We start from the raw sequence: 25,055 nt of genomic DNA on the forward strand, positions 1-25,055 counted from the left end.
TAAGATAAAGTACACAAATGATCCCCTAACTATATGGTGATTTTTATTGAGTCCTTCGAATATTAAAAGTTACAAAATAATCCTCTGACTATAGGACATTGCTTTGTTGAGTCCCGGACTATTAAAAGTTACAAAATGGTCACCCGACTATTCATTGTGTTCCAAATTCGTCCTTTTTTGTTAAAAAATTAATGGCAGTTTGAGCTGGACGTTAACCTGTTGATTGAGATATGATAGTTGTTTGAGAATGTAAGATCATATTTTATCATATCACATTCAGCACGTTAACATTCAACTCAAACTACCATCAATTTTTTTAATATAAAGGGACGAGTTTGAAACACAATAAGTAGTCTGGTGACTATTTTTTAACCTTTAATAGTTGAGAGGCTCAATAAAGTAATACTTATAGTCGAGGGATCATTTTGTAATTTTTAAGTAATTTAACTCAGTAAAAGTAATACCCTATAGTTAGAGGATATTTTTTGTACTTTACCCTTTTTATAATTATATTTTAAAGAATCTTGAATAATATAATATTTAGTTTATATAAATTTTAACATATTCATATGAAAATTGTATTAATATACTTTTTAAATTGTATTTTAATTATTTTAGTCATGGTGTTATACGTATAGTGGAATCATTCAAAAACACATAAGAAACTAAAAAGTCGTCAAATTTTATGTAATTAAATTGAGTCAGAAAATTTTAAAAAAATTTAAATGATAAATTCATTAATTTGATTAAATAAAAAAAATTAACGTGATGGAATAATCAGTTATAATTTATCATACCCTTAATTATTTAAGTTTATTTTTACCAAATTAAATTGTATAATCCTCTGTCACTATAGAGTATCTATGTAATTTTTATTTTTATTTTTAACAACAAATTTATCTTTTCGCAATTTAACCCTTCAATATTATATTTTTTAATTTATTTTATTTTATTACATTTTTATATTAATTTTTTTCTCATCAATGGACTCCTTTTCACTTCTCTTAATATTTTATCCCAAAATACGTTCTTTAAAAATAAAATTATAAATATATTTTATAATTTTAGATGATATTTGATCTATAAATAATATTGTAATATGAAGAAATATATATGTATATTTTATATGATTGGAGAATAGTTAAATTGGTCCAATAAACATCATAATATTGTAGATCTTTTTAATTAAATTTGAACAAAAATTCAAAAACTTGACTAAGAAAATTTTAAATAACCAACAATCAATTGGTCTAGTGAGATTAAACACTAGATTTCAAGCAAGATTAGGGGTTTGAATCATAGTGTTTGTGTATGGAGCAAACTGGGTTGGGAGGGTCATACCCATAATGGACCTCTGCAAAACCTGATTTGGATTTATTAGCCAATAAATCAGATACCAATGACTAATTCAAAAAAATCAAATAAAGTTTGAATCCTAAAACGTAGCATAAACTAAAAGGAAAAAGAGAAAACAAATATGAGTAATTTAACCAACTCAAATATTTTTTAACTCAACTTGATTCAATCGAATACTCATCCTTACCATCAACCATCATTCTATGCTTAAAGTTACATTTTCATGAGCTAAACGATAATCTTTCATCCTCTCCTTCAACAAGAGGGCCATCATTTTTCTTCTAGAACTCCTTTTTGCTCGAGTCTCTTCTTACATGACTAGTGACTCTAAATCTAAATAAATAGAGATAATTATCACCAATAATCATACTCATAATCTTTTTTTTGTATATCCACCGATATCCGATTTATTTATCGATTAATCTGGATCGGGTACTACATAAGGAATTGTGACCCCCCAACCTAGTTTACTCCATTATCAATCTCCAGAATTCGAACCCCCTAACCTTACTTAAAAGATCTAATACTTCATCTCATTAAATTAACTGGTTGTTGGTATACTCGTTATCCAGTTTATCAAACATCAACATCATATAATATCTAATTTAGTCGATATTTAACTAATCTATATAACAACATTAATTCAATGACTTAGTCAATATTTAACTAACCTTAAATGTGTTGCTTTGTTAAACCAATAAAATTCATGTATTTAAAGTTCAACTAATAACAATAAAATTAGATATAAATGAAAGAAAGAATTTGGTACTTACAAAATTAACTTAACAAGTGATGGATTAGTTCCTATATTTAAAGATCAGTTATTAACCAATTGCGATTGATAGATAAGTTTACAACTTGATTGACTTTGAGTGAATGTTATGAATTTTAGGGTAAATTACGTGTTTAGTATCTAAATTTTAATTTTTTTTTCAATTAGTATTTAAACTATCAGTTTTGGTCTGTTTCAATATCTAAAATTTAATTTTTTTCAAAACCATACTTAACATTTAGTTTTCACTTCATTTTAGTATCTGTTGTCAAAAATTTAACGCTCTTAGTACCTAAACTATCATTTTTGGCCTGTTTAAGTACCTAAACTTTCAAAATTTAATGTTAAATTCTAAATAAGGGTACTAAAATGAAACAAAAAGTAAAGTTTTTAACGGCGGAGTACTTAAATGAATCAAAAAGTTAAACTTTAAATATGGTTAAAGTTACATTTTCATGAGCTAAACGATAATCTTTCATCCTCTCATTCAATAAGAGGGCCATCATTTTTCTTCTAGAACTCCTTTTTTGCTCGAGTCTCTTCTTACATGACTAGTGACTCTAAATCTAAGTAAATAGAGATAATTATCACCAATTATCATACTCATAATCTTTTTTTTTGTATATCCACAGATATCCGATTTATTTATCGATTAATTTGGATTGGGTACTACAGAGGGAATTGTGACCCTCCCAACCCAATCTACTCCATTAACAATCTCCAGAATTCGAACCCCCTAACCTTACTTAAAAGATCTAGTACATCATCTCATTAGATTAATTGGTTGTTGGTATACTCATTATCCAGTTTATCAAACATCAACATCATATAATATCTAATTTAGTCGATATTTAACTAATCTATATAACAACATTAATTCAATGACTTAGTCAATATTTAACTAACCTTAAATGTGTTGCTCTGTTAAACCAATAAAATTCATGTATTTAAAGTTCAACTAATAATATTATAATTAGATATAAATGAAAGAAAGAATTTGGTACTTACAAAATTAACTTAACAAGTTATGGATTAGTTCCTATATTTAAAGATCAGTTATTAACCAATTGCGATTGATAGATAAGTTTACAACTTGATTGACTTTGAGTGAATGTTATGAATTTTAGGGTAAATTACGTGTTTAGTATCTAAATTTTAATTTGTTTTCAATTAGTATTTAAACTGTCAGTTTTGGTCTGTTTCAGTATCTAAAATTTAATTTTTTTCAAAACCATACTTAACATTTAGTTTTCACTTCATTTTAGTATCTGTTGTCAAAAATTTAACGCTCTTAGTACCTAAACTATCATTTTTAGTCTGTTTAAGTACCTAAACTTTCAAAATTTAATGTTAAATTCTAAATAAGGGTACTAAAATGAAACAAAAAGTAAAGTTTTTAACGGCGGAGTACTTAAATGAATCAAAAAGTTAAACTTTAAATATGGTTATGAAAAAACTAAAAGTTTAGATACTAAAGTGGATCAAAATTGATAATTTTTAGGTACTAAACAAATAATTTCTCGTAAATTTTCTTTAATAGAATAGATATCATAGATTAGAGGATGATTGTTAAATTCATATTCATTATAAACGTAAATCTTTTGTTATATAATTGTCAAGTTAAATTTTTTAAAATTCAAATTATCGTATCAAAGAATTTAAAAAAAATGTATGTTTTTATTCAGGAACTGTCTGTGTATTTAAAAACGTGTAACTTTTAAAATTTGTACATTGTATAAATGGATTTTTTTATTAACCTAAGGTAAGTACAAGGTAATATTTGTTCAAAGATAACTCTTAACCTTTCGATATTGAAGACTCACACTCCTGGCATTTATGGTGCTCGAACTCAGGTCCTCAAGGAATAACAACAAATCATTTACCACAAAGGTCACTTGGATTCGTGCTGAATAAATGGATCTTAAGTGTTAATGTTGTATTTAACAAATGTGGTTATTATAATTGAATCGGAACTAATGATTAAATCAAAAAAGTCAATTTACTATTTAGTTTTTAAAGCACTTTAGCCCTCGATATTTTATTTTAGGTCAAAATGACTCCTAATTGGATGAAAACTGTTAATTGATTAATGGTAAACACATTTCGCTGACGTGGCAAATCTCATGTGTCTAAAAATACTAACGTGGTACATTTATGTATACATAAGTGATGACATATGGTACATGTCACATATCCAAAATGATGATGTCACACATACCACATATGTAAAATGTTAACAATGTATGCTCCACATCGACATTTTAGACACGTGATACATGTCACATTATCATTTTAGACACGTTACATGTATCATGTCATCACTTATATACACATAGAGATAATTTGAACCCAAAATAAAATGTTAGGAGATAAATATTTTTTTAAACAAAGTTAAAACAACTACTTAATCAAACATTAAAAAAAATAACATTATACCAACTTAATCAATATTTAACTAACCTATACAAGTACAACAACATTAATTTAAAGGTAAACTACGTATTTAGTACCTAAACTATCAGTTTTGGTCCGTTTTAGTACCTAAACTTTCATTTTTTTTTCAAAATCATATCTAACGTTTAGTTTTTCTTCTATTTTAGTACCCCCACCATTAAAAACTTAATACGTTTAGTACTTAAACTATCAACTCTTCGAAAATAATTTGAACGTATATCTCATCTCAAACCAATATATATATATATGAAAGGGTAAGATCTGTTGATATAATATTTTTTTTTTGTATTTAACCCTTCTAAAGGTTAATAATCTAATTTAAATCCATTAATCCCCTAAATAATTGAAATTTTGATTTTTAGGTAAATTACACATTTAGTGTCTAAATTGTTGTTTTGGTATTTTTAGTACATAAACTTTTAATTTTTTTCAAAATCATACCTAATATTTTGTTTTTGTTTCATTTTAGTACCCAACCTTTAAAAACTTACCGCGTTTAATACCTAAACTTTCAATTTTTTTTAAACTTAACATTAAATTTTGAACATGGGTACTAAATGAAAGAAAAACTAAACTTTAGGTATTTGATTTTTGTCGACACCGTTTTTTGCCCGGGTGGGGTAAGACTGATACCGACTTGGGGTTTTTTCTTTAAAAAGAATTTCGAAATGTGAGGAGTCGCCACCAATTATTTAAGGTGACACCATGAAAACCGGGTGACTTTAATACAACTTTTTATTTTTATCAAAATATCGAGGTTTAAGGTCTGCGAAAAATCTAGAAATCGGGTTTACGAGTCGGTTACGCGTGGGGAAGGATTAGCACTCCCACAAGAGCCCAAAATTTGGTACTTAGTTGATTACACTATATTTAAAATTGGAAATTTTGAGTTTGAACTTTATTTAATTTAAAAACCATTACGGATGCAAAGTTAAAAAGGGTATTCATTTATTAAAGCCGATAGCATTCTCCCCCTAGCATAAATGCGGGAGATCAACTATTGTTCCTAATAACCGGATATTGCCTTAATGATGCGGTCTTGAAAATGATGTTGACCTATTTCGAGAATCACCAATAGTCACCCCCTGATACTTGCGGAAGATATACCATTAATTCTCTAATAAGTGAACATTGTCTTAGGTTTAAAAATAAAATGCAATCAAACTAATTTTTATTCATCCTAATTAAGCTATAGGTAAATTAAGGCTTTTTCTAGCTTAAAGTGTCAAATTATGAAAATTAATAAACCTAGAAGCTCAAGCCAAAAATGTAGGTCCTAATGTTAACCCTATTTGATTTTTAATCAATTATTGAATCGAATAAGCGAGATGGTCCCTTGAGCATTTAGGCGAGGGCCAACTCGAATTATTCCCTAAATTAAAAGAATTATATTGAAATCTATCTAAAGTGGAGGTTCTAACACTAACTTAAATTAATTTTAATCAATATTACAATTCGAATAATTAAATTGGAACCTCGAGAAAAAGCGAAGACCAAATTAAGAATTCTCTTAATTAAAGGATTAAATATGAAATCGAATAATTAAAAGACTATGAACTAAATCTAAATAGTGATCCATCAATGACTAAAAGGATACAAATATTAAAGACAAATAAAATATAAAAAAGTACTAAAATTAAAGTACTAAAAAATGAAGGGTAAAAATAAAATAAAATGAAAATAAATTAAAGGACTAAATTGCATAAACATTAAATTACCAAGAAAAAAAAGAAAATAAATTAGACATACAATAGGGGCTAAATTAAACTAAATTGAAATTTAATGGCTAAATCTAAAAAAAGAGATCCAACACTAAAATGTAAAAACATGCAAAAACTATAGGGACCTAAAGGCAATTATCCATTTTATTTAAACCTAAAATAAATTGTTAAACTAAAAATGGAAAAATACAAAATCAATCCACATGCATTTAAAAAAATTAAAAGGTCACTACACATGACTAAAGTGTAAAAACACACTAAAAGTAAGGGGATTAAACAACAAATTTTCCTAAAAATATATAACATGCATAAAAATGAGTAAACCACAAAAATAGTCCCTACATGTGATCGAAATGTAAAACACACTAAAGTTAGAGGGACTATACAGAGAATTTACCAAAAATTACAAAGGATATATTTAAATGGGGAAATTACAAAAACGACCCCTCAGCTGACCACTTTGAAAAAAAGGCTAAAAGAGGGGGACTTCAGCGTGATTTCCCCCCAAATTATTTCTATATATACCAATATTTTTTTCATTTTAAACCAAAACATAAAAAAAATATCAATGCTCTCCCCTCTCTCCTCGAACCCCTCTGACCGCCGTCCGACCCCCTCACACTCTGCCCTAAAATCCCAAATCGACACAAAATGCTCGAAAAACTGAGATCTATTAGCCTATGTCCTATTTAAGGGCTAAACCCCCCCCCCCCCGAAAAATGCTCTAAAACCCCTCAAAAATCCCTAAAAACCCTTCAGTCTCCTCGAATTCTGGTGACCTCCGACGAAGCCCTCTTCGACTCAGGTAAACCCCAATCAATTATTTCCTTTAATTTTCTTAGTGTTCTTTTACTGTAAAACTGACTTTGGTTTGGGTTATTGTTTCGAAAACTGAAAGAAGATAATATTTTTCTTTGTTGGCTCGTTATTAGAAACTATGGGGCTTTTTTATCTATAATCTGTTTTTCGGAGCCTAAAAACATTTTTCGTTTTTTTATTTCAAAAACTACAAGGATTTTCCTTTCTCTGTTGAGATTCGAAGCCAACAAGAAAATAAAAAAAACTTATTCGAACTAAAAAAAAGGAGGAAAATAATAACCTTGAAATGCAATATTTATTCCTTCTGGAAAATGAAAATCACAAGAGAGATTACATGATTTTTGTTCGGGTTTTATATCCATTACAGAGAAAAATGAAATCATCATTTCTTGTCTCTTGCTTGTTGCCTTTTGCAATAGTTGGAGTGCTAGTGGAAGTGGCGTGCATGGTGTGGATTTGTTGGGATTGGGGCAGAAAATGGTGGCATTTGGTTGGAGGAGTGGGCGGCTACCTAGGGCTAGGTTTAGACCGGGTTGGGTCTAATTTGGGCCCCTGGGTATGGTATTTCAGGTTGGGTCTTGGTTGGGTTAGGTTTTGGGTATTTGGGTTCTGATTTTGGGCTCTTATTGGGTTTGGGCTTGAGGCACAGTTGCAATGTATAAAAATGGCGATCACAATTTTGAAAAAAAATTAAAAGTTTACGTAATAAAATATACCAAAACTGATAATTTAAGTTCTCAACGTGTAATTTACATTTTTTTTAAGTTTTCTTAACTTTGTGAAGAAAATGTTGTGAATATATATAGGCCTGAAAATGGGAAGGGTCTACACCATTATTTGATTGTTTTGAATTGTATTTTTATTATTTATTTATTATAACACGATCAATATTCGTTTTCGATCATATTTTACGAAAATTCAATAAAATAATAATTTTAATTAATTAATTATTATTTTTTGAATTAATCACAAGTATCCGATCTGTTGATCGACTAATCCAAATCGGGTTTTGCAAAGGCCCATTATGGGAGCGACCCTCCCAACCTAGTTTGCTTCATACGCAAACATCAGGATTCAACATTTTAGACACGTGATATATGTCACATTATCATTTTAGACACGTTACATGTATCATGTCATCACTTATGTACACATGGAGATACCATGTTAACACTTTAGATACATGAGACTTATTACCTCAGCGATAAACATTGACTGTTAATCGATTAACAATTTTCATCCAATTATAGATTATTTGAACCCAAAATAAAATGTTAGGAGATAAAATATTTTTAAACAAAGTTAAAATAACTACTTAATCAAACATTAAAAAAAATAACATTATACCAACTTAATCAATATTTAACTAACCTATAAAGTACAACAACATTAATTTAAGGGTAAATTACGCATTTAGTTCCTAAACTATCAGTTTTGGTATATTTTAGTACCTAAACTTTCATTTTTTTTCAAAATCATATCTAACGTTTAGTTTTTCTTCTATTTTAGTACCCCCACCATTAAAAACTTAATACGTTTAGTACTTAAACTATCAGTTTTGGTCCGTTTTCGAGCTTTCAATTTTTTTCAAAAATTAACGTTAAATCGAACATGGGTACTAAAATGAAACCAAAATTAAACTTTTGATATGGTTTTTAAAAAATTGAGAGTTTAGGCACTAAAACAGACTAAAATTAATAATCGTGTCTAAATTGTTGTTTTGGTATGTTTTAGTACATAAACTTTTAATTTTTTTCAAAATCATACCTAATATTTTGTTTTTGTTTCATTTTAGTACCTTACCTTTAAAAACTTAATGCGTTAATACCTAAACTTTCAATTTTTTTAAACTTAACATTAAATTTTGAACATGGATACTAAATGAAATAAAAACTAAACTTTAGGTATTTGATTTTGAAAAAATTAAAATTTTAGATACTAAAATATATCAAAAATGATAATTTAAGTTCTCAACGTGTAATTTACATTTTTTTTAAAGTTTTCTTGACTTGGTCAAGAAAACGTTGTGCATGTATATAGACCTAAAAATGGAAAGGGCCGACACCATTGTTTGTTTGTCCCGATTTGTATTTTTATTATTTGTTTATTATAACACGATCAATATTCGTTTTTGATCATATTTTACGAAAATTCATTATAAAATAATAATTTTAATTAATTTATTATTATTATTTGAATTAATCACGGATATCCGATCTATTGATCGACTAATCCAGATTTGATTTTGCAGAGGCTCATTATGGGGGCGATCCTCCCTGCCTAGTTTGCTCCATACGCAAATATCAGGATTCGACATTTTAGACACGTGATACATGTCACTTTATCATTTTAGACACGATACATGTATCATGTCATCACTTATGTACACGTGGAGATACCACGTTAACACTTTAGATACATGAAACTTATCACATCAGCAATAAATATTGACCGTTAATTGACTAACAATTTTCATCCAATTATTGATTATTTGAACCCAAAATAAAAGGATAGGAGATAAAATATGTTTTTAATCAAAGTTAAAATAACTACTTAATCAAACATTAAAAAAAATAACATTATACCAACTTAATCAATATTTAACTAACATATACAAGTACAACAACATCAATTTAAGGGTAAACTACGCATTTAGTACCTAAACTTTTAATTTTTTAAACTTAACATCAAATTTTGAACATGTGTATTAAAATAAAATAAAAACTAAACTTTAGGTATATGATTTTGAAAATTAAAAGTTTAGGTATTAAAATATATCAAAACTGATAATTTAAATTCTCAACGCGTAATTTACATTTTTTTAAAGTTTTCTTGACTTGATCAAGAACACGTTGTGTATGTATATAGACCTGAAAATGGGAAGGGCCGACACCATTGTTTGATTGTCCCGAATTGTATTTTTATTATTTATTTATTATAACACGATTGATATTTGTTTTCGATCATATTTTACGAAAATTCATTATAAATTAATATTTTTAATTAATTTATTATTATTTTTTGAATTAATCACGGGTTCTGATCTATTGATCGACTAATCCAGATCAGGTTTTGCAGAGGCCCATTATAGGGGCGACCCTCTCAACCCAGTTTTCTCCATATGTAAACATCAGGATTTAATCCCTTGACCTTGCTTGAGGAATATAATGCATCATCCTATTTGACCAATTGATTGTTAGTAATTTATTTTTATTTAAAGTATTAAAATTCGAACATGTCATTCCGTTATGGTAAAACTTATAAAAAATATATTTTAAAAAAAAATTATATTAAAAATTTTAAGATATAGAATTATTAAAGTTTAGTACGTGTGAAATTAAATTTAACAAATATATATAAAATATTCTTTCAAGTAAGATGAAATAATTATAAGATAATAATTGTTTCAAAGATTATTATTCATTTGATAATGAACATTCATACACTCTTACACGTGTCATGCTTGAATCCAAAACCTCTAAGGATGATAATCATCATTTAACCACTAAGGTTGTTTAATTAATGTAATATAAAAATATTTAAAAAATAGGTTAAATTATAAAATGGTCCTTCAACTATAGAGTACTACATTATTAAGTCCATCAACTATTAAAAGTTACAAAATGGTGTTTCGACTATAGAGTTCTACTTTGTTGAGTCCCTTGATTATTAAAAGTTACAAAATGGTCCCCGACTATTTATTATGTTACAAACTCATCTTTTTACGTTAAAAAAATTGACAGTATTCTGAGCTGAACGTTAACCTGATGACTGTGATATGATAAAATTTGATATTAGAATCTAAAACGACTATCATATCTCAGTCATCATGCTAACGTTCAGCTTAGTCAACTGCCAATTTTTTTAACGAAAAATGACGAGTTTGGAACACAATAAATAGTCAGGTGATTATTTTGTAACTTTTAATAGTCGAGGGACTTAACAAAGCAACATTCTATAGTCAGAAGACCATTTTTGTAACTTTTATTATTAGAGAGACTTAATAAAATAATATCCTATAATCAAGGGATCACTTGTATAATTTACCCTAAAAATATTTAAATTACATTTAGATTATAAAAGTTTACAATTTTAAAATGTACGACCGTTTTCTCCTTAATTCCTTTGATCCATTTCTTGCTTAAAGTTGACTTTATTATTTATAACACCAGATAAAAAAATACAAAATCTGCAATTTTCAGAATGTTCGTCGAACAATCGCAATCATATAATATCTAATTTAGTCGATGTTTAACTAATCTATACAACAACATTAATTCAATGACTTAGTCAATATTTAACTAACCTTAAATGCGTTGCTTTGTTAAACCAATAAAATTCATGTATTTAAAGTTCAACTAATAACAATATAATTAGATATAAATGAAAGAAAGAATTTGGTACTTACAAAATTAACTTAACAAGTGATGGATTAGTTCCTATATTTAAAGATCAATTATTAACCAATTGCGATTGATAGATAAGTTTACAACTTGATTGACTTTGAGTGAATGTTATAAATTTTAGGGTAAATTACGTGTTTAGTATCTAAATTTTAATTTTTTCAATTAGTGTTTAAACTATCAATTTTGGTCTGTTTCAGTATCTAAAATTTAGTTTTTTCAAAATCATATCTAACATTTAATTTTCACTTCATTTTAGTATCCGTTGTCAAAAATTTAACGCGTTTAGTATCTAAATATCATTTTCGGTATGTTTAAGTACCTAAACTTTCAAAATTTAATGTTAAATTCTAAATAAGGGTACTAAAATGAAACAAAAAGTAAAGTTTTTAACGACGGAGTACTTAAATGAATCAAAAAGTTAACTTTAAATATGCTTATGAAAAAACTAAAAGTTTAGATACTAAAGTAGATCAAAATTGATAATTTTTAGGTACTAAACACATAATTTCTCGTAAATTTTCTTTAATAGAATAGATATCAGAGATTAGAGGATGATTGTTAAATTCATATTCATTATAAACGTAAGTCTTTTGTTATATAGTTGTCAAGTTAAATTTTTTAAAATTCAAATTATCGTATCAAAGAATTTAAAAAAATGTATGTTTTTATTCAGGAACCGTCTGTGTATTTAAAAACGTGTAACTTTTAAAATTTGTACATTGTATAAATGGATTTTTTTATTAATCTAGGGTAAGTACAAGGTAATATTTGTTCAAAGATAACTCTTAACCTTTCGATATTTAAGGCTCACACTCCTGGCATTTATGGTGCTCGAACTCAGGTCCTCAAGGAATAACAACAATTTCTTTACCACAGAGGTCACTTGGATTCATGCTAAATAAATGGATCTTAAGTGTGAATGTAACCCCCTCAGACCGATAAGGGTAACCCGATCCGATCTGAGGTGTCACATTAGGGCCACCGGAGCGACCCACTGTAAAAATAGCGGAAAATTTAAAACTTTTATTAAAACATGTAACTTATAAAATGATTTATCAGTATACAGAAATAAAACAGATTTTCAGATTCAAATATTAAAACAAAATACAATTATATGCCCCATAATCACAAATACCATACTCTGCAACCAACGCCGAAAGAACTCCCTTACTGAAGTCGATAACCGCACTGGTACGATTCTTTTAACCTGAAAAGATGAGTAATAGAGTGAGCTTCGGAAAGCTCAGTAATACAGAACTACCAGATGATGCTGAAGAACGTGCAGATACATATAAACATATTTTTTTTCTTATTGGTTCAGATATTTACAGATTTCTTTGGCTGAGCTGAGGTCCCATTGATATTTCAGGTAGTAACAGATAATATTCAATTCAGATGGAAATATTTCAGATATCTAGGTTCAGGAGATCAGAATAGATTATCTAGTGTGTTCCCGTAAAACCAGTGAAAAGATACAGATAAAATATTTCAGTAAAATCGGTTTATGTAACATGTTTTAAAAACATGAACACTACCCCCATCCGTCAAGTCCAAAATGTGTAGGTTCCCCAAAACCATACACCCACCGTCAAGTCCAGTAAGGCCCTGAGCATACAGCCGAGGCACCGGTAAGTAAGGCCCTGAGCACACAGCTGAGGAACCGGTAAGTAAGGCCCTGAGCACACAGCCGATGAGTCTCCAGGTATACTTCCTCCAACATTACCCCCCCAAATAAAACATGTCCGTCCGTAAACGGATAAATCAAAAATCAAAACATAGTCCAGGTCTAGTATCAGATCAAAATCCAGGTCAAGTATCTGTTCAGAATCCAAGTAAGGTATTATAACATAATTCATGTCGAAAATCAAGTAAAATAGTCATGTGATTAGGGAACACACCAGAGTTTACAGATATTATTCAGAGTTACTGGATAATCTTATCAGGTAGAGAAACACAGATCTTCAATTTACCGATAGAATGCTAGAAGTTAGAATCACTATGGGAAGAGTTCATTAACTGACGGAATTATCAGTTATTCAGAATGTGATTTATCAGGATCATATCTTATTTAGACATTTTTCAGAAGCTTAACGTAATCATAAGGGTATTCAGAATCCTTTACAATCTTTTTCGATTGATTATATTATTAAACAACTCCAGATGAATAACTCCCAGAACTAATGTTTGTTGAATGGTCAATTCATTGTTCTTCCAGTATATTTACTTTTTAATACCAAAAATTCTTGTCCATAGATCATCTTCAAAATCATCGCTGAATAGATCTTCCAATGGTCTTTATTTCATTTCCACACTTTCATGATATCATGAAATACTGATGTGTTTGATTTGTAGTTCATGACCCATAAGGACAGTACATCTTATAAACTCATTAGAGTTTTCAGACTTATCCAAATCACTTACTTAATCCTCAATTACTGAGGTTACTTAGCTCATTTAGCAGTCAAGTCTATTCTCGTTACTTCGGGGTTTTCTAGAGTAATTCAGACGTTTCTGAATTTCGGATACATATTGTACTTCCGTTCAATTCAATTTGGTCTTTGTGGTTGATTTGTCTAATGAATATCCATTTCTTAGCACCAAATGCGATCTAGAGTTGAGCTGAGCTAAGTACTTCCAGAATTATCATTGATCCAATATTGAGGAGACAAACAAGCATTCAAGTGGTACCTATGCTATTCAGGTACTGATATAACACTAGCGTTGGTTGACTGACTTAAGCTGCGTTCCATAACTTTTAAGAGCAGTACAACATCCATGTTTAGTTGGAGTCCTTAAATAATCCAAAACATCTACTTAGTCTAGGCCATAAGGGTATTTTGGTCATTTTGGTGTTTAGTTTTATTCCATTCATTACAGAGCTCGAGGATATCCAATCATTATTAATCTTGGTGATATTCTTGGGTCATGTCCATTACAGGGGTATTTTGGCCATTTTACAGATCTGGTGTAGTTCAATCATTTCATTCCATATGATCTTATTAATTCAAACGTATCATCTACATCAGTAGTTTCATCATATCAATATATCTTTTCAGAGTTATCAATTACCTTCCAAGGACAATTCTTGTCATTTTACAACATAAGTGTATTTTCATAATTTTACCAAATCGGAGTTTTCTCAATTTTCCATCCAAGTAGCTTTAGCATTTAACCTTTGATGATATAAATTATAAGTTACAAAATCAAACTGATTCATTTATCGCATAATCACAAAACCTAGTGTAATACCAACTATTCTCCCATTTCTTATATTTATGATCTGAACCATATTTTGTTACCGAATTTTTACTGTATTCGGATCGAGTATAGAAATTAATTAACTACACAAATCAAACCAAACCTTATCTTATTCATACATTTACCAATATCAACATATTCTATAAAGCATAAAGAGGTAGTAAAGTATTACCTCGATTTTCATGCCATACTGATCGACCATTTAAATTCCATTCGAATGCCTTTGATCTTTAATTCAACTTCCAATATTTCCTCGGATCCATATCAACAGAAAATACATAAAAAATGGAGTATAATTCCAAAAAACAGATCGAATCGGGTGATAAATCAGTCAAAAACAGCTTACCTAGTTCTAGTTTGGCGAAACAGACCCCAAAAACATATTCGGGACGTCAAAAACATACATTATGACTTTTCGAAAATGTTGACTTTTTCGGTCAAAGTCAAAGTCAACGGGTTTGACTGGCAATTTCGAGGCATTCGGGTCCGAATTTCAAAAAATAGACTGCAGAATCGGACTCAAAACGTCGAAAAACATTAGGATAGGTATACCCGGTCAAAGTCAAAGGTCGTTCAACTCCCGGTCAACACCGGTCAAAGTTCTGGTCAATAGTGGTCAACGCCGGTCTACGGTCAACGCAGGTCAACAGTCGACCGTTTTACACAAATATCACCCTAATCAAAATTAGTTACAAAATTAGCCACCTTTCACAAATATTTACAAAACTAACACCTGAATTTTACACAAATAGCACCCAAACAGAAATTAATTACAAAATTAACATCCTGCGGCCAGACGATGTCCACTCTCGGGGGTGGAGTATGGGGCGCGTGAACAGTGATACAGTGTCGGAAAATTCCCGAAAAAAATCCTAAAAATTATTTTAAGCGATTTTGAGGCACTTACAAAGCTCGGTTCACAATTTTGAACGTTGGAAAGCTCGATTTCAACAAATCCGAAACTTTGACCGCTTTACCTCCTCACGCGCCGCCGTTGACGGAGACAATGAGGACACCGACAGACTCGGAACGGCACAAGGAACACGATGGTGCGGGAGGTGTCAAAAACGAATGGTCAGAACGTCGTGAATCGACAAAAAACCAACGGAAATCGAGTTAAAACCGATGATACTTCCGATTAAATTAATGGCAAACGGTGCCAATTCACAATAAGAGGTTTGAGGGGTTTTGTTCATCGGTCGACAACAAACACGATGGTAGTTTCGGTTCGTCGATCGGAGGTCGGACGGCGAGTAGATCAGAGTTCAAAGATGAGTTGAGGGAGAAGAGAAAAACTGGAAAATTTGCAGAAAACACACGGGGAGGGGTTATAATTCATCTCATAAAAAAATGGGTAAACCATGAGTTTAGTCACTAATTTCCTGCGCTTCTTAAAACAGTCTGCCAACTTTGAAATTTTAAACAACAAATTTTCCTAAAAATATATAACATGCATAAAAATGGGTAAACCACAAAAATAAACCCTACAGGTGATCGAAATGTAAAAACACGCTAAAATTAGAGGGATTATACAGAGAATTTATAAAAAAATTACAAAGGATATATTTAAATAGGGAAATTACCAAAATGACCCCCCAAGTGACCACTTTGCAAAAACACGCTAAAAGAGGGGGGGCTTCAGCGTGATTTCCCCCCAAATTATTTCTATATATACCATTATTTTTTTTTCATTTTAAACCAAAACATAAAAAAAAATATCAATGCTCTCCCATCGCTCCTCGAACCCCCTCCGACCGCTGTCCGACCCCCTCACACTCTTCCCTGAAATCCAAAATTGACACAAAATGCTCGAAAAACTGAGATCTACTAGCCTATGTCCTATTTAAGGTCTAAAGCCCCCAAAAACGCTCTAAAAGCTCTCAAAAATCCCCAAAAACCCTTCAGTTTCCCCGGATTCCAGTGACCTCTGACGAAGCCCTCTTCGACTCAGGTAAACCCCGATCTATTAATCGACTAATCCAGATCAAGTTTTGCAGAGGCCCATTAAGGGGCGACCCTCCCATCCTAGTTTGCTCCATATGCAAATACCAGGCTTCGACATTTTAGACACGTGTTACATGTCACATTATCATTTTAGACAAGTTACATGTATCATGTCATCGCTTATGAACACATGGAGATACCACATTAACACTTTATATACATGAGACTTATCACGTCAGCGATAAACATTGACCATTAATCGATTAACAATTTTAATCCAATTGTAGATTATTTGAACCCAAAATAAAATGTTAGGAGATAAAATATTTTTTTAAACAAAGTTAAAATAACTACTTAACCAAACATTAAAAAAAATATTATACCAACTTAATCAATATTTAACTAACCTATAAAGTACAACAACATTAATTTAAGGGTAAACTATGCATTTAGTACCTAAACTATCAGTTTTGATCAATTTTAGTACCTAAACTTTCATTTTTTTCAAAATCATATCTAACGTTTAGTTTTTCTTCTATTTTAGTACCCCCACCATTAAAAACTTAATATGTTTAGTACTTAAACTATCAGTTTTGGTCCGTTTTTTTACATAAACTTTCAATTTTTTAAAAATATTAACGTGAAATTGAACATGGGTACTAAAATGAAACCAAAATTAAACTTTAGGTATGGTTTTTAAAAAATTGAGAGTTTAGGCACTAAAGCAGACTAAAATTAATAATCTAGGTACTAAATACGTAATTTACCCTTAATTTAATACAACAAGGTTTAGTTAGTCAACATTTAACTAACCTACACAACAACATTAATTTGATTAAATTAAATATTTGGCTTTGTTAAACCAGCAAAATCCCGGTGTTTGAAGTTCAATCAATAATAATAGAGATATAAATGAAAGAAAGGAAATGCATGCACTTAGGCAGTTACATTAACAAGTTGTGGATCAGTTCCCACATTTAAAGTTCCATTATTAACAAACTTTGACTGGAAGATGGGTTTACAACTTGCTTGTCTTGGTATGAATGTTGTAAAATTTGTTCTATTCGAGTACGATTGTTAAATTCAGATTCGTTATTAATGTAATATTTTTGGGTTAATTATGCATTTATTATCTAAATTATTAATTTTGATCCGTTTTAGTTTTTTGGGTAAATTATCAAAAAAAACATTTTAGATTCATTATTAATGTAATATTTTTGGGTAAATTATGCATTTATTATCTAAATTATTAATTTTGATCAGTTTTAGTTTTTTTTATTCTTTAAAATTATACCTAAAGTTTAGTTTTTGTTTCGTTTTAATACTCCGTCGTAAAAACTTTAGTTTTTGTTTCATTTTAGTAACCGTTCAAAATTTAACGTTGCATTTTGAAAAAAAAAGGAAGTTAAAGTACTAAAATGGGATAAAACTGATAGTTTAGGTACTAAACACGTTAAGTTTTTAATGACATGATGCTAAAATGAAATGAAAACTAAACGCTATGTATAATTTTGAAAAATTGAAAGTTTAAGTACTAAAACGAACCAAAACTATTAGTTTATGTATTAAATGCACAATATTTTACCCTATTTTTTTACGATTATCAAGTTAGTTTTTAAATTCAAAATATCGTATTAAAAACTTAATTAAAAAATTAATAATTAGATTTAAGTTGGTTTAAATTTCTAAAACTAAAATTTAAATGTATGAAAAGTATAATGGGTTGGAACATATTTTAATGAATAACTAAAAGATATTAGAGTTAACTATTCTACACATCCTCAAATTATGACTCTCATTTTGAATGATCCTTAATTTTTTAAACATTCTAATTTCATCCATAATTTGATTACTTCAAATTCATCCGAAACTACGACCTTCATTCTAAATTGACCCCCAAACTTTTGAATGATTTTAGGGTTTGTTATTGGAATATTCAAAAGTTTGGGGACCAATGAAGGTCAAAATTTGAAATGAATTTGAAACGTTTAAAAGTTTAATGATCAATTTGAAATAAAAGTTATAGTTTAGTGATAAAATTAAAATATCATAATATGAAAATATACAGTATAATTAACTGAAGATATTATGATAAACTAAAACATTATCAACTACCACCAAAAAGTAACTATAAGTTGTATACGATGAATAACTTTGTTCTAAATACTCTCAACCGTTTGATAATGAATACCCAAATATTCTGTAGTCGTTGATATTTGAACCCGAAACCTCTAAGAATAACAATCATTCTTTTAACAATTGAAACATCTTGATTCATACATAACATTTTTTAGCCATACTTTATTAAGTGTATGCTTATATCAATTTGTTGTGTTTTTCAATGTTAATCAACTCTTCAAAAATAATTTGAACGTATATCTCATCTCAAACCAATATATATATATATACATGAAATGGTAATATCGGTTGATATAATATAATTTTTTTGTATTTAGCCCTTCTAAAGGTTAATAATCTAATTAAAATCCATTAATCCCCTAAATAATTAAAAATTTTATTTTTTAGGTAAATTACATATTTAGTGTCTAAATTGTTGTTTTGGTATTTTTTAGTACATAAACTTTTAATTTTTTTCAAAATCATACCTAATATTTTGTTTTTGTTTCATTTTAGTACCCCAGCTTTAAAAATTTAACGCATTAGTACCTAAACTTTTAATTTTTTTAAACTTAACATTAAATTTTGAACATGGATACTAAATGAAATAAAAACTAAACTTTAGATATTTGATTTTGAAAAAATTAAAAATTTAGATACTAAAATATATCAAAAATGATAATTTAAGTTCTCAACGTTTAATTTACATTTTTTGAAGTTATCTTGACTTGGTCAAGAAAACATTGTGAATGTATATAGACCTGAAAATGGGTTGATTTTCTATATGGTTTATATATGCTGATATGTTTACTCAAATGGTTTGGTTATTTTGAGAAATTATGGTTTCGAAGTATCAGAATGTGGTAATTTGAAGTTTTTATTAGCTCATATGATATGAACTGTTCCTTCCCTTCGCTGGAAATTGTGTTATTCTCTTATTGTAGCGTAAGGCAGTTCCCGAATTTCTTTCGAACATCGAATTCGAAGGTTTTAGATCTTTCCAATAACATGATATACGGTGGTGTTTATAGATGGGAAGAATTTCGGGTGTTAAACCTTGTAACTATCTGACCACTTTGGAGCAATTTCCAGTGAAGAGTTGGGAAATTCTTCACCTTCATTTCAACTTGCTTGGTTGAAGGGGCAATTCTCTCAACTTGCTTGAATCTTGTTATCTTCGACATCAAAATTAAAACCTGTTGTCTCTTATCTCTCTCGAGTTGAGTTTTGATGTGTCCAATACTTGAGTTTTTAAGAGAATTGTTTACTCTCACACAATTAGATAGGTGGTAAAGGCCATGGACTTGTGGTAGATCCAGGGATGGATCTAGGTGGAGCGGTCTTCTCCTAATAATAAAATATTATCATATATTTTAGATTTTTTTTTTATATATTTTTTATTAAAATTTTATAAGTTCAAGTTATTCTTCTTACCATAGGATGACGCGTTTATCCTTGGGTAGATCTTTCATCTGCCTTTGTTTTCACATTCATCGGGAAATAACTTGTTCATACCGCTGTACAAAAGAACGTTAAAGACATTTATCTCTAACGTTATGTGTTTTGTGTCTCTTCGAAAAGCTACAAAAGCACATGTTCAAGTAGGCTTTTGATTCCTCGCTTCACATAGGGATGATAATTACTCTCACATCGGATGGATTTCGATCCGATCAAGTTGAATTTTTTTAAAAAAATTTGGATTCGAGTCGGATATTTTAAGGGGTAAAGTTGAGTTAAGTTCGGATAGAGGGTGAAAGATCTCTGATCCGATCTAAGGATAATAATGTATTTTTTTGAAAAATATTAATATTATTTAATTAAATCTTTAATTTATACCGGGTTAGGTCAAATTTATATTCTAAAAAATCGGGTGGATGATATAAATTTTTTGGGTCAGATTGGATGTATGATATAAAATTTGAGTCTGCTCAAGTTCGAGTGGAGAGTGCATATTTTCAGGTCGGATCAAGTTAACGAAAAATTTAACTCTAACCCGACCCGTTGTCATCCTTAGCTTCGTGTATGTGAGAATTTTTTTATGGGCCTACGTCTGCTGTGTGTTTTTGGCACGTTTAGACGCAGTTTTTAAAACTAAGTGAACTAATCTAAAAATAATGATATAGTTCATCTTTATGTATTTATAAATAATATTTATTTTTATTCTTCCATATGTATATTCTTCAATAAGATTTCTGTTTATCTAATAGAAAAATTATCGGTAAATTATGCAATTAGTATTTAAACTATCAGTTTTGATTCGTTTTAATACTTAAACTTTTAATTTTTTTCAAAATTATATCTAATGTTTAGCTTTTGTTTCATTTTAGTACCTTGTCGTTAAAAATTTAACGTATTTAGTACCTAAACTATCAGTTTTAGCCCATTTTAGAACCTAAACATTAATTATTTTCAAAATTTAACTTCAAATTTTGAACGAGGGTATCAAAATGAAACAAAAACTAAATTTTAGGTATGGTTTTGAAAAAATTGAAAGTTTAGGTACTAAAATGATAATTTAGATACTAAATGTTTAATTTACCCAAAAACTATATATTTTTATATATCGAATCAATTTAAGCTTAAGTACATATTTTTATCTTAAAAATTGGATTAGGTTTTGAGATAGGTGAATTTTTTTTAAAATTGAATAGTTGAATAAAAGATAAAGAGAAGTTTTCATTCAAGTCGGGTTTAAATGGACTAAAAAATTCATTCCGACCCAACGCTTTGTAGTGTGATGGTTTGAGTTTTACCATCTTATATGGTAAAGTCTAAGGAGAGACAACCTAATTCAATATATGGTAAAGTCTAAGGAGAGACAACCTAATTCAAGGTTAAAAAACGATAATCTTAGGTGCAATTGAAAATGTGATAAAAATCATATAATTTTAGTTTGGGTGCAACCTAAAATGTTACATTCATCGTGAAGGTAATGTTTTAGGGTGCCTTCAACCTAAAGTATTATAATTTTAGGGTAAACTACTCATTTAGTATATAAACTATCGGTTTAGGTCTGTTTTAGTACTTAAACTTTTACTTTTTTTAAAATAATATCTTTAGTTTATGTTCCATTTTAATACCCACCGTTAAAAACTTAATGCGTTTAGTACATAACTATCAATTTTGATCTATTTTAGTACATAAAGTTCCATTTTTTCAAAACTTAATGTTACATTTTGGACGAGGTACTAAAATTAAAATGAAACAAAAATCAAACTTGAGATATTGTTTTGAAAAATTAGATATTAAAACAAACTAAAATGATAGTTTAGGTACTAAACTCATAATTTACCCTAAGTTTTATCACATTTTCGGAAACACCAAGAAAAAACTGTCAGCCGCATCCCATTCCCATATACATTTCAATTATTCAATCTCGGTATTCCCGTCTTATGAGTCACTGTCACCTCCGGCATTGCCCCAATTTCCTATCAAAACATCGTCAATGGCCGTTTGTTCATGTATTGTTAGGAGAATCCCAATCAAAAGCTTCTGAATCTGCACCCCCTTTGGCCTTTAGAATCTCCGCCTACTCTAAATAATTGATTATATATAATACTAATCATGACAACCCACAAACTGTTTGTGAAAATTCCTGTGGAACTTCATTTCCTATGCTTCTTATCCACACCTATGAAATCAGCAGCCGTGTGCAGCTGCACCAGCTTATTATTTCTTTATTCAAATCAACCAATCACCCCATTCTTCATTGTTTTATATGTATGTATCCATGCATGCATGCATGTATGTATGTGTACATGTTGTGTGTGTGTATATATATATTAATATTTTATTGCCCCCTTAAACACAACATTCATCAAAGCCTGTATATGCAGTAACCTTATCTTGAACCCCGTAGCAGAAGCTGAGGAATCTGTATGTTTTCTCCCTGAAATTAAGCTTTCAACTTCATTGGTATTATTTCCTCTCTTCATATATTTAACGAACTTATGTTAGTCGAATTCTTCATTTTTCTTGTTTGACACTTAGATATGGAGATATGATACTTCAATTATAAAGAAAAATTTCGGAAAATCTAGCCATACATGTGTCGGATAGATACTTCTGTCCGACACTTATACGGGTTTAACCGTTTACAAGTCCTAGGAGTCTATTAACAAACTTTTCTGCAAATTCAAGTCCTTGTACTTTGTTTTTTTTTTGCAGCATATCACAAGGAAAGTGTAAAAGTAGCAATGCAAACTAGTTATTATGGACCCTATTCTATTGATAAGTTCCCCACCAGTGAGCCAATGGGGCTTTATTCAGCATATGGAAACTCACCAACTCCTTATGTTCCGCCTCAATACCAACAACCAGAAGCCCCTGCACCACCACCACCACAAGCATCGATGTCCCTCCCCCATGCTGTTCCTTGGATTTCTTGGAACACAAGTCATAAGACCAATAGGTTTGATACTGGTTCAAACTCGTCAATGCTATTAAGTTCAGATACCGGAAACCGCAATGGAGACCAAAGATATTTTCAAAAAGTTCCGATTAGTTGTCAACTCATTCATTCGGAGACTGCTCTCGACTGCTCATGTCTTTCAGGGGAAATAGATGATTTCATTGCCTTTGGTCATGTCCCAGCACCAAGTCCTGGTGGTATTGCCCAAGGTTCAGTGTATGCAAAGCAGAGTTTGACATTGAAAGAGCAGCTGCAACTTCAATATTTGTCAAAAGAGCTCGAGATCAATGAGAACGAACCTGAAAATCTTGGCCTTGATCAGGTGAGTATATAGGTATACTGTGATGTTGCATTGATTTCTCGCATATACATCGATTGTCATGTGCTTGTTCGAATTTTGACTTCCAATCTCCATTAGGAAACACATGGGGCTCCACAAGTTTCTCCAGTTCCAGGGATTCATCAGTTGGGATGTAAAAGAAAGCTTCTTTCTTCAGCCGTTGATATGGATTGTTGTAATACATATTCAATGAATCAACATCCCAATGTCGTAGCTGCAAATAAACAAAGAATAAGGTGGATACCTGAGCTCCATGAACTTTTCTTAAATGCAGTGGATCAACTTGGTGGCCCTGAAAGTGAGATTAAACCGTCTTTCGATTGATCATCATGAGAAAAACTCTGGGTGTTCTTTTGTTTTTAGAACCTAACAAATTTTGCTATGAAATCATAGGCGCCACACCAAAGAATATTTTGAATCTTATGAATGTTGAAGGTTTGAATATCTATCATGTCAAGAGCCATTTGCAGGTAAATTTGAGGTATATTCGATGGGATCTTCGTGAAAGCGAGTATATATATATGAGTTGATCATATATGACTCTTTTGTTTGTATTTTACTTGCAGAAGTATCGACTCGCCAAGGATGTTACAGAGCTCAAGCACGGTAAACACCGAACTTCTCTACGAAGAAAAGTTTAAGTTCTGATCACGGTTACTCTAGAGTAACCTGCACTAACCGATTTTACACTTGTTAGATAAAAGAATTTCCAAAGTTGAAGAAAAGAAGGCTACTTTAATCCAAAGTGATGACAATATAGAAAGGTGATACAAATTCAACCTGAACTGTTTCGAATCATTGATTCATGCACAGATTAAGCACTGATCATCTTTCCATGGCATATATAGAGATATGAGCGGTAACATTCAAGTGGTAGAGACTTTGCAAATGCAAGTTCAAGTTCAGAAGCTGTTGCATGAGCAGCTGAGGGTGCGTTGCATTCGACTGTTATAGTTGGCTCCGAGTCTTTCTTTTTTAAGTATTTATGTCTGTTATTCTTGTTCTACCTATTCCCAAACACGAGCATCAAGCAAACACGTTTTACCTGTTTTTTGGGGGTTTGATAGGTGCAAAGGGAGCTTCAGCTGCAAATAGAGCATCAAGGACAGCTTTTGAAAAAGCTTATGGGTGAACGTCTTAAATCTGAATCAACTTCAGCTAATAAGAAAACATCTCCAAATGAAAAACATATTTTGCCTTCACCAGACACTGCCAGCCTTTTACAGAAATCCGGATCGGCCAAGTCCGTTACCGACTGTTCTTCAACTCGTTCACCAAAGCACGATAGCTCTCAAACTACTGAATCCAAACAATGTCGAAAGCAGCATAGAGGAGAAAGCAGCACAAAACCAACATCCGAGACCAAGTAGAAGTTCAAATACTTGTTTTCATTCTGATAAAACTATTTGTCATGATTGAAAAAGGTTCAACTATTGTTGACGTTAATGGCAGGCAG

At 30.2% G+C, this 25,055-nt stretch overlaps 1 protein-coding gene across 1 annotated transcript; it reads left to right on the plus strand.

The window, feature by feature from the left end:
- The first annotated feature begins 23,044 nt into the window (after positions 1-23,044).
- LOC120142339 (myb family transcription factor PHL6-like) lies at positions 23,045-24,990 on the plus strand. The gene is made up of 7 exons (XM_039157053.1): positions 23,045-23,581; positions 23,678-23,897; positions 23,993-24,069; positions 24,166-24,205; positions 24,297-24,363; positions 24,448-24,529; positions 24,667-24,990. Exons 1-7 carry the CDS (start codon positions 23,045-23,047, stop codon positions 24,967-24,969), a joined length of 1,326 nt encoding a protein of 441 aa, XP_039012984.1. The 3' UTR covers positions 24,970-24,990.
- The last annotated feature ends 65 nt before the right edge of the window (positions 24,991-25,055 follow it).

The sequence above is a fragment of the Hibiscus syriacus genome, unplaced genomic scaffold (genome assembly GCF_006381635.1).
Source record: "Hibiscus syriacus cultivar Baekdansim isolate YM2019G1 unplaced genomic scaffold, ASM638163v2 tig00110828_pilon, whole genome shotgun sequence".
Lineage (NCBI taxonomy): Eukaryota > Viridiplantae > Streptophyta > Magnoliopsida > Malvales > Malvaceae > Hibiscus > Hibiscus syriacus.

Bases quoted from the DNA above. Each gene is read 5' to 3' on its own strand.
- LOC120142339 (XM_039157053.1), top strand. From the start codon at position 23,045: ATGCAAACTAGTTATTATGGACCCTATTCTATTGATAAGTTCCCCACC. The intron at 24,070-24,165 runs GTAAATTTGAGG...TTTTACTTGCAG, and splicing joins ATGTCAAGAGCCATTTGCAG to AAGTATCGACTCGCCAAGGA. The intron at 24,206-24,296 runs GTAAACACCGAA...TACACTTGTTAG, and splicing joins TGTTACAGAGCTCAAGCACG to ATAAAAGAATTTCCAAAGTT.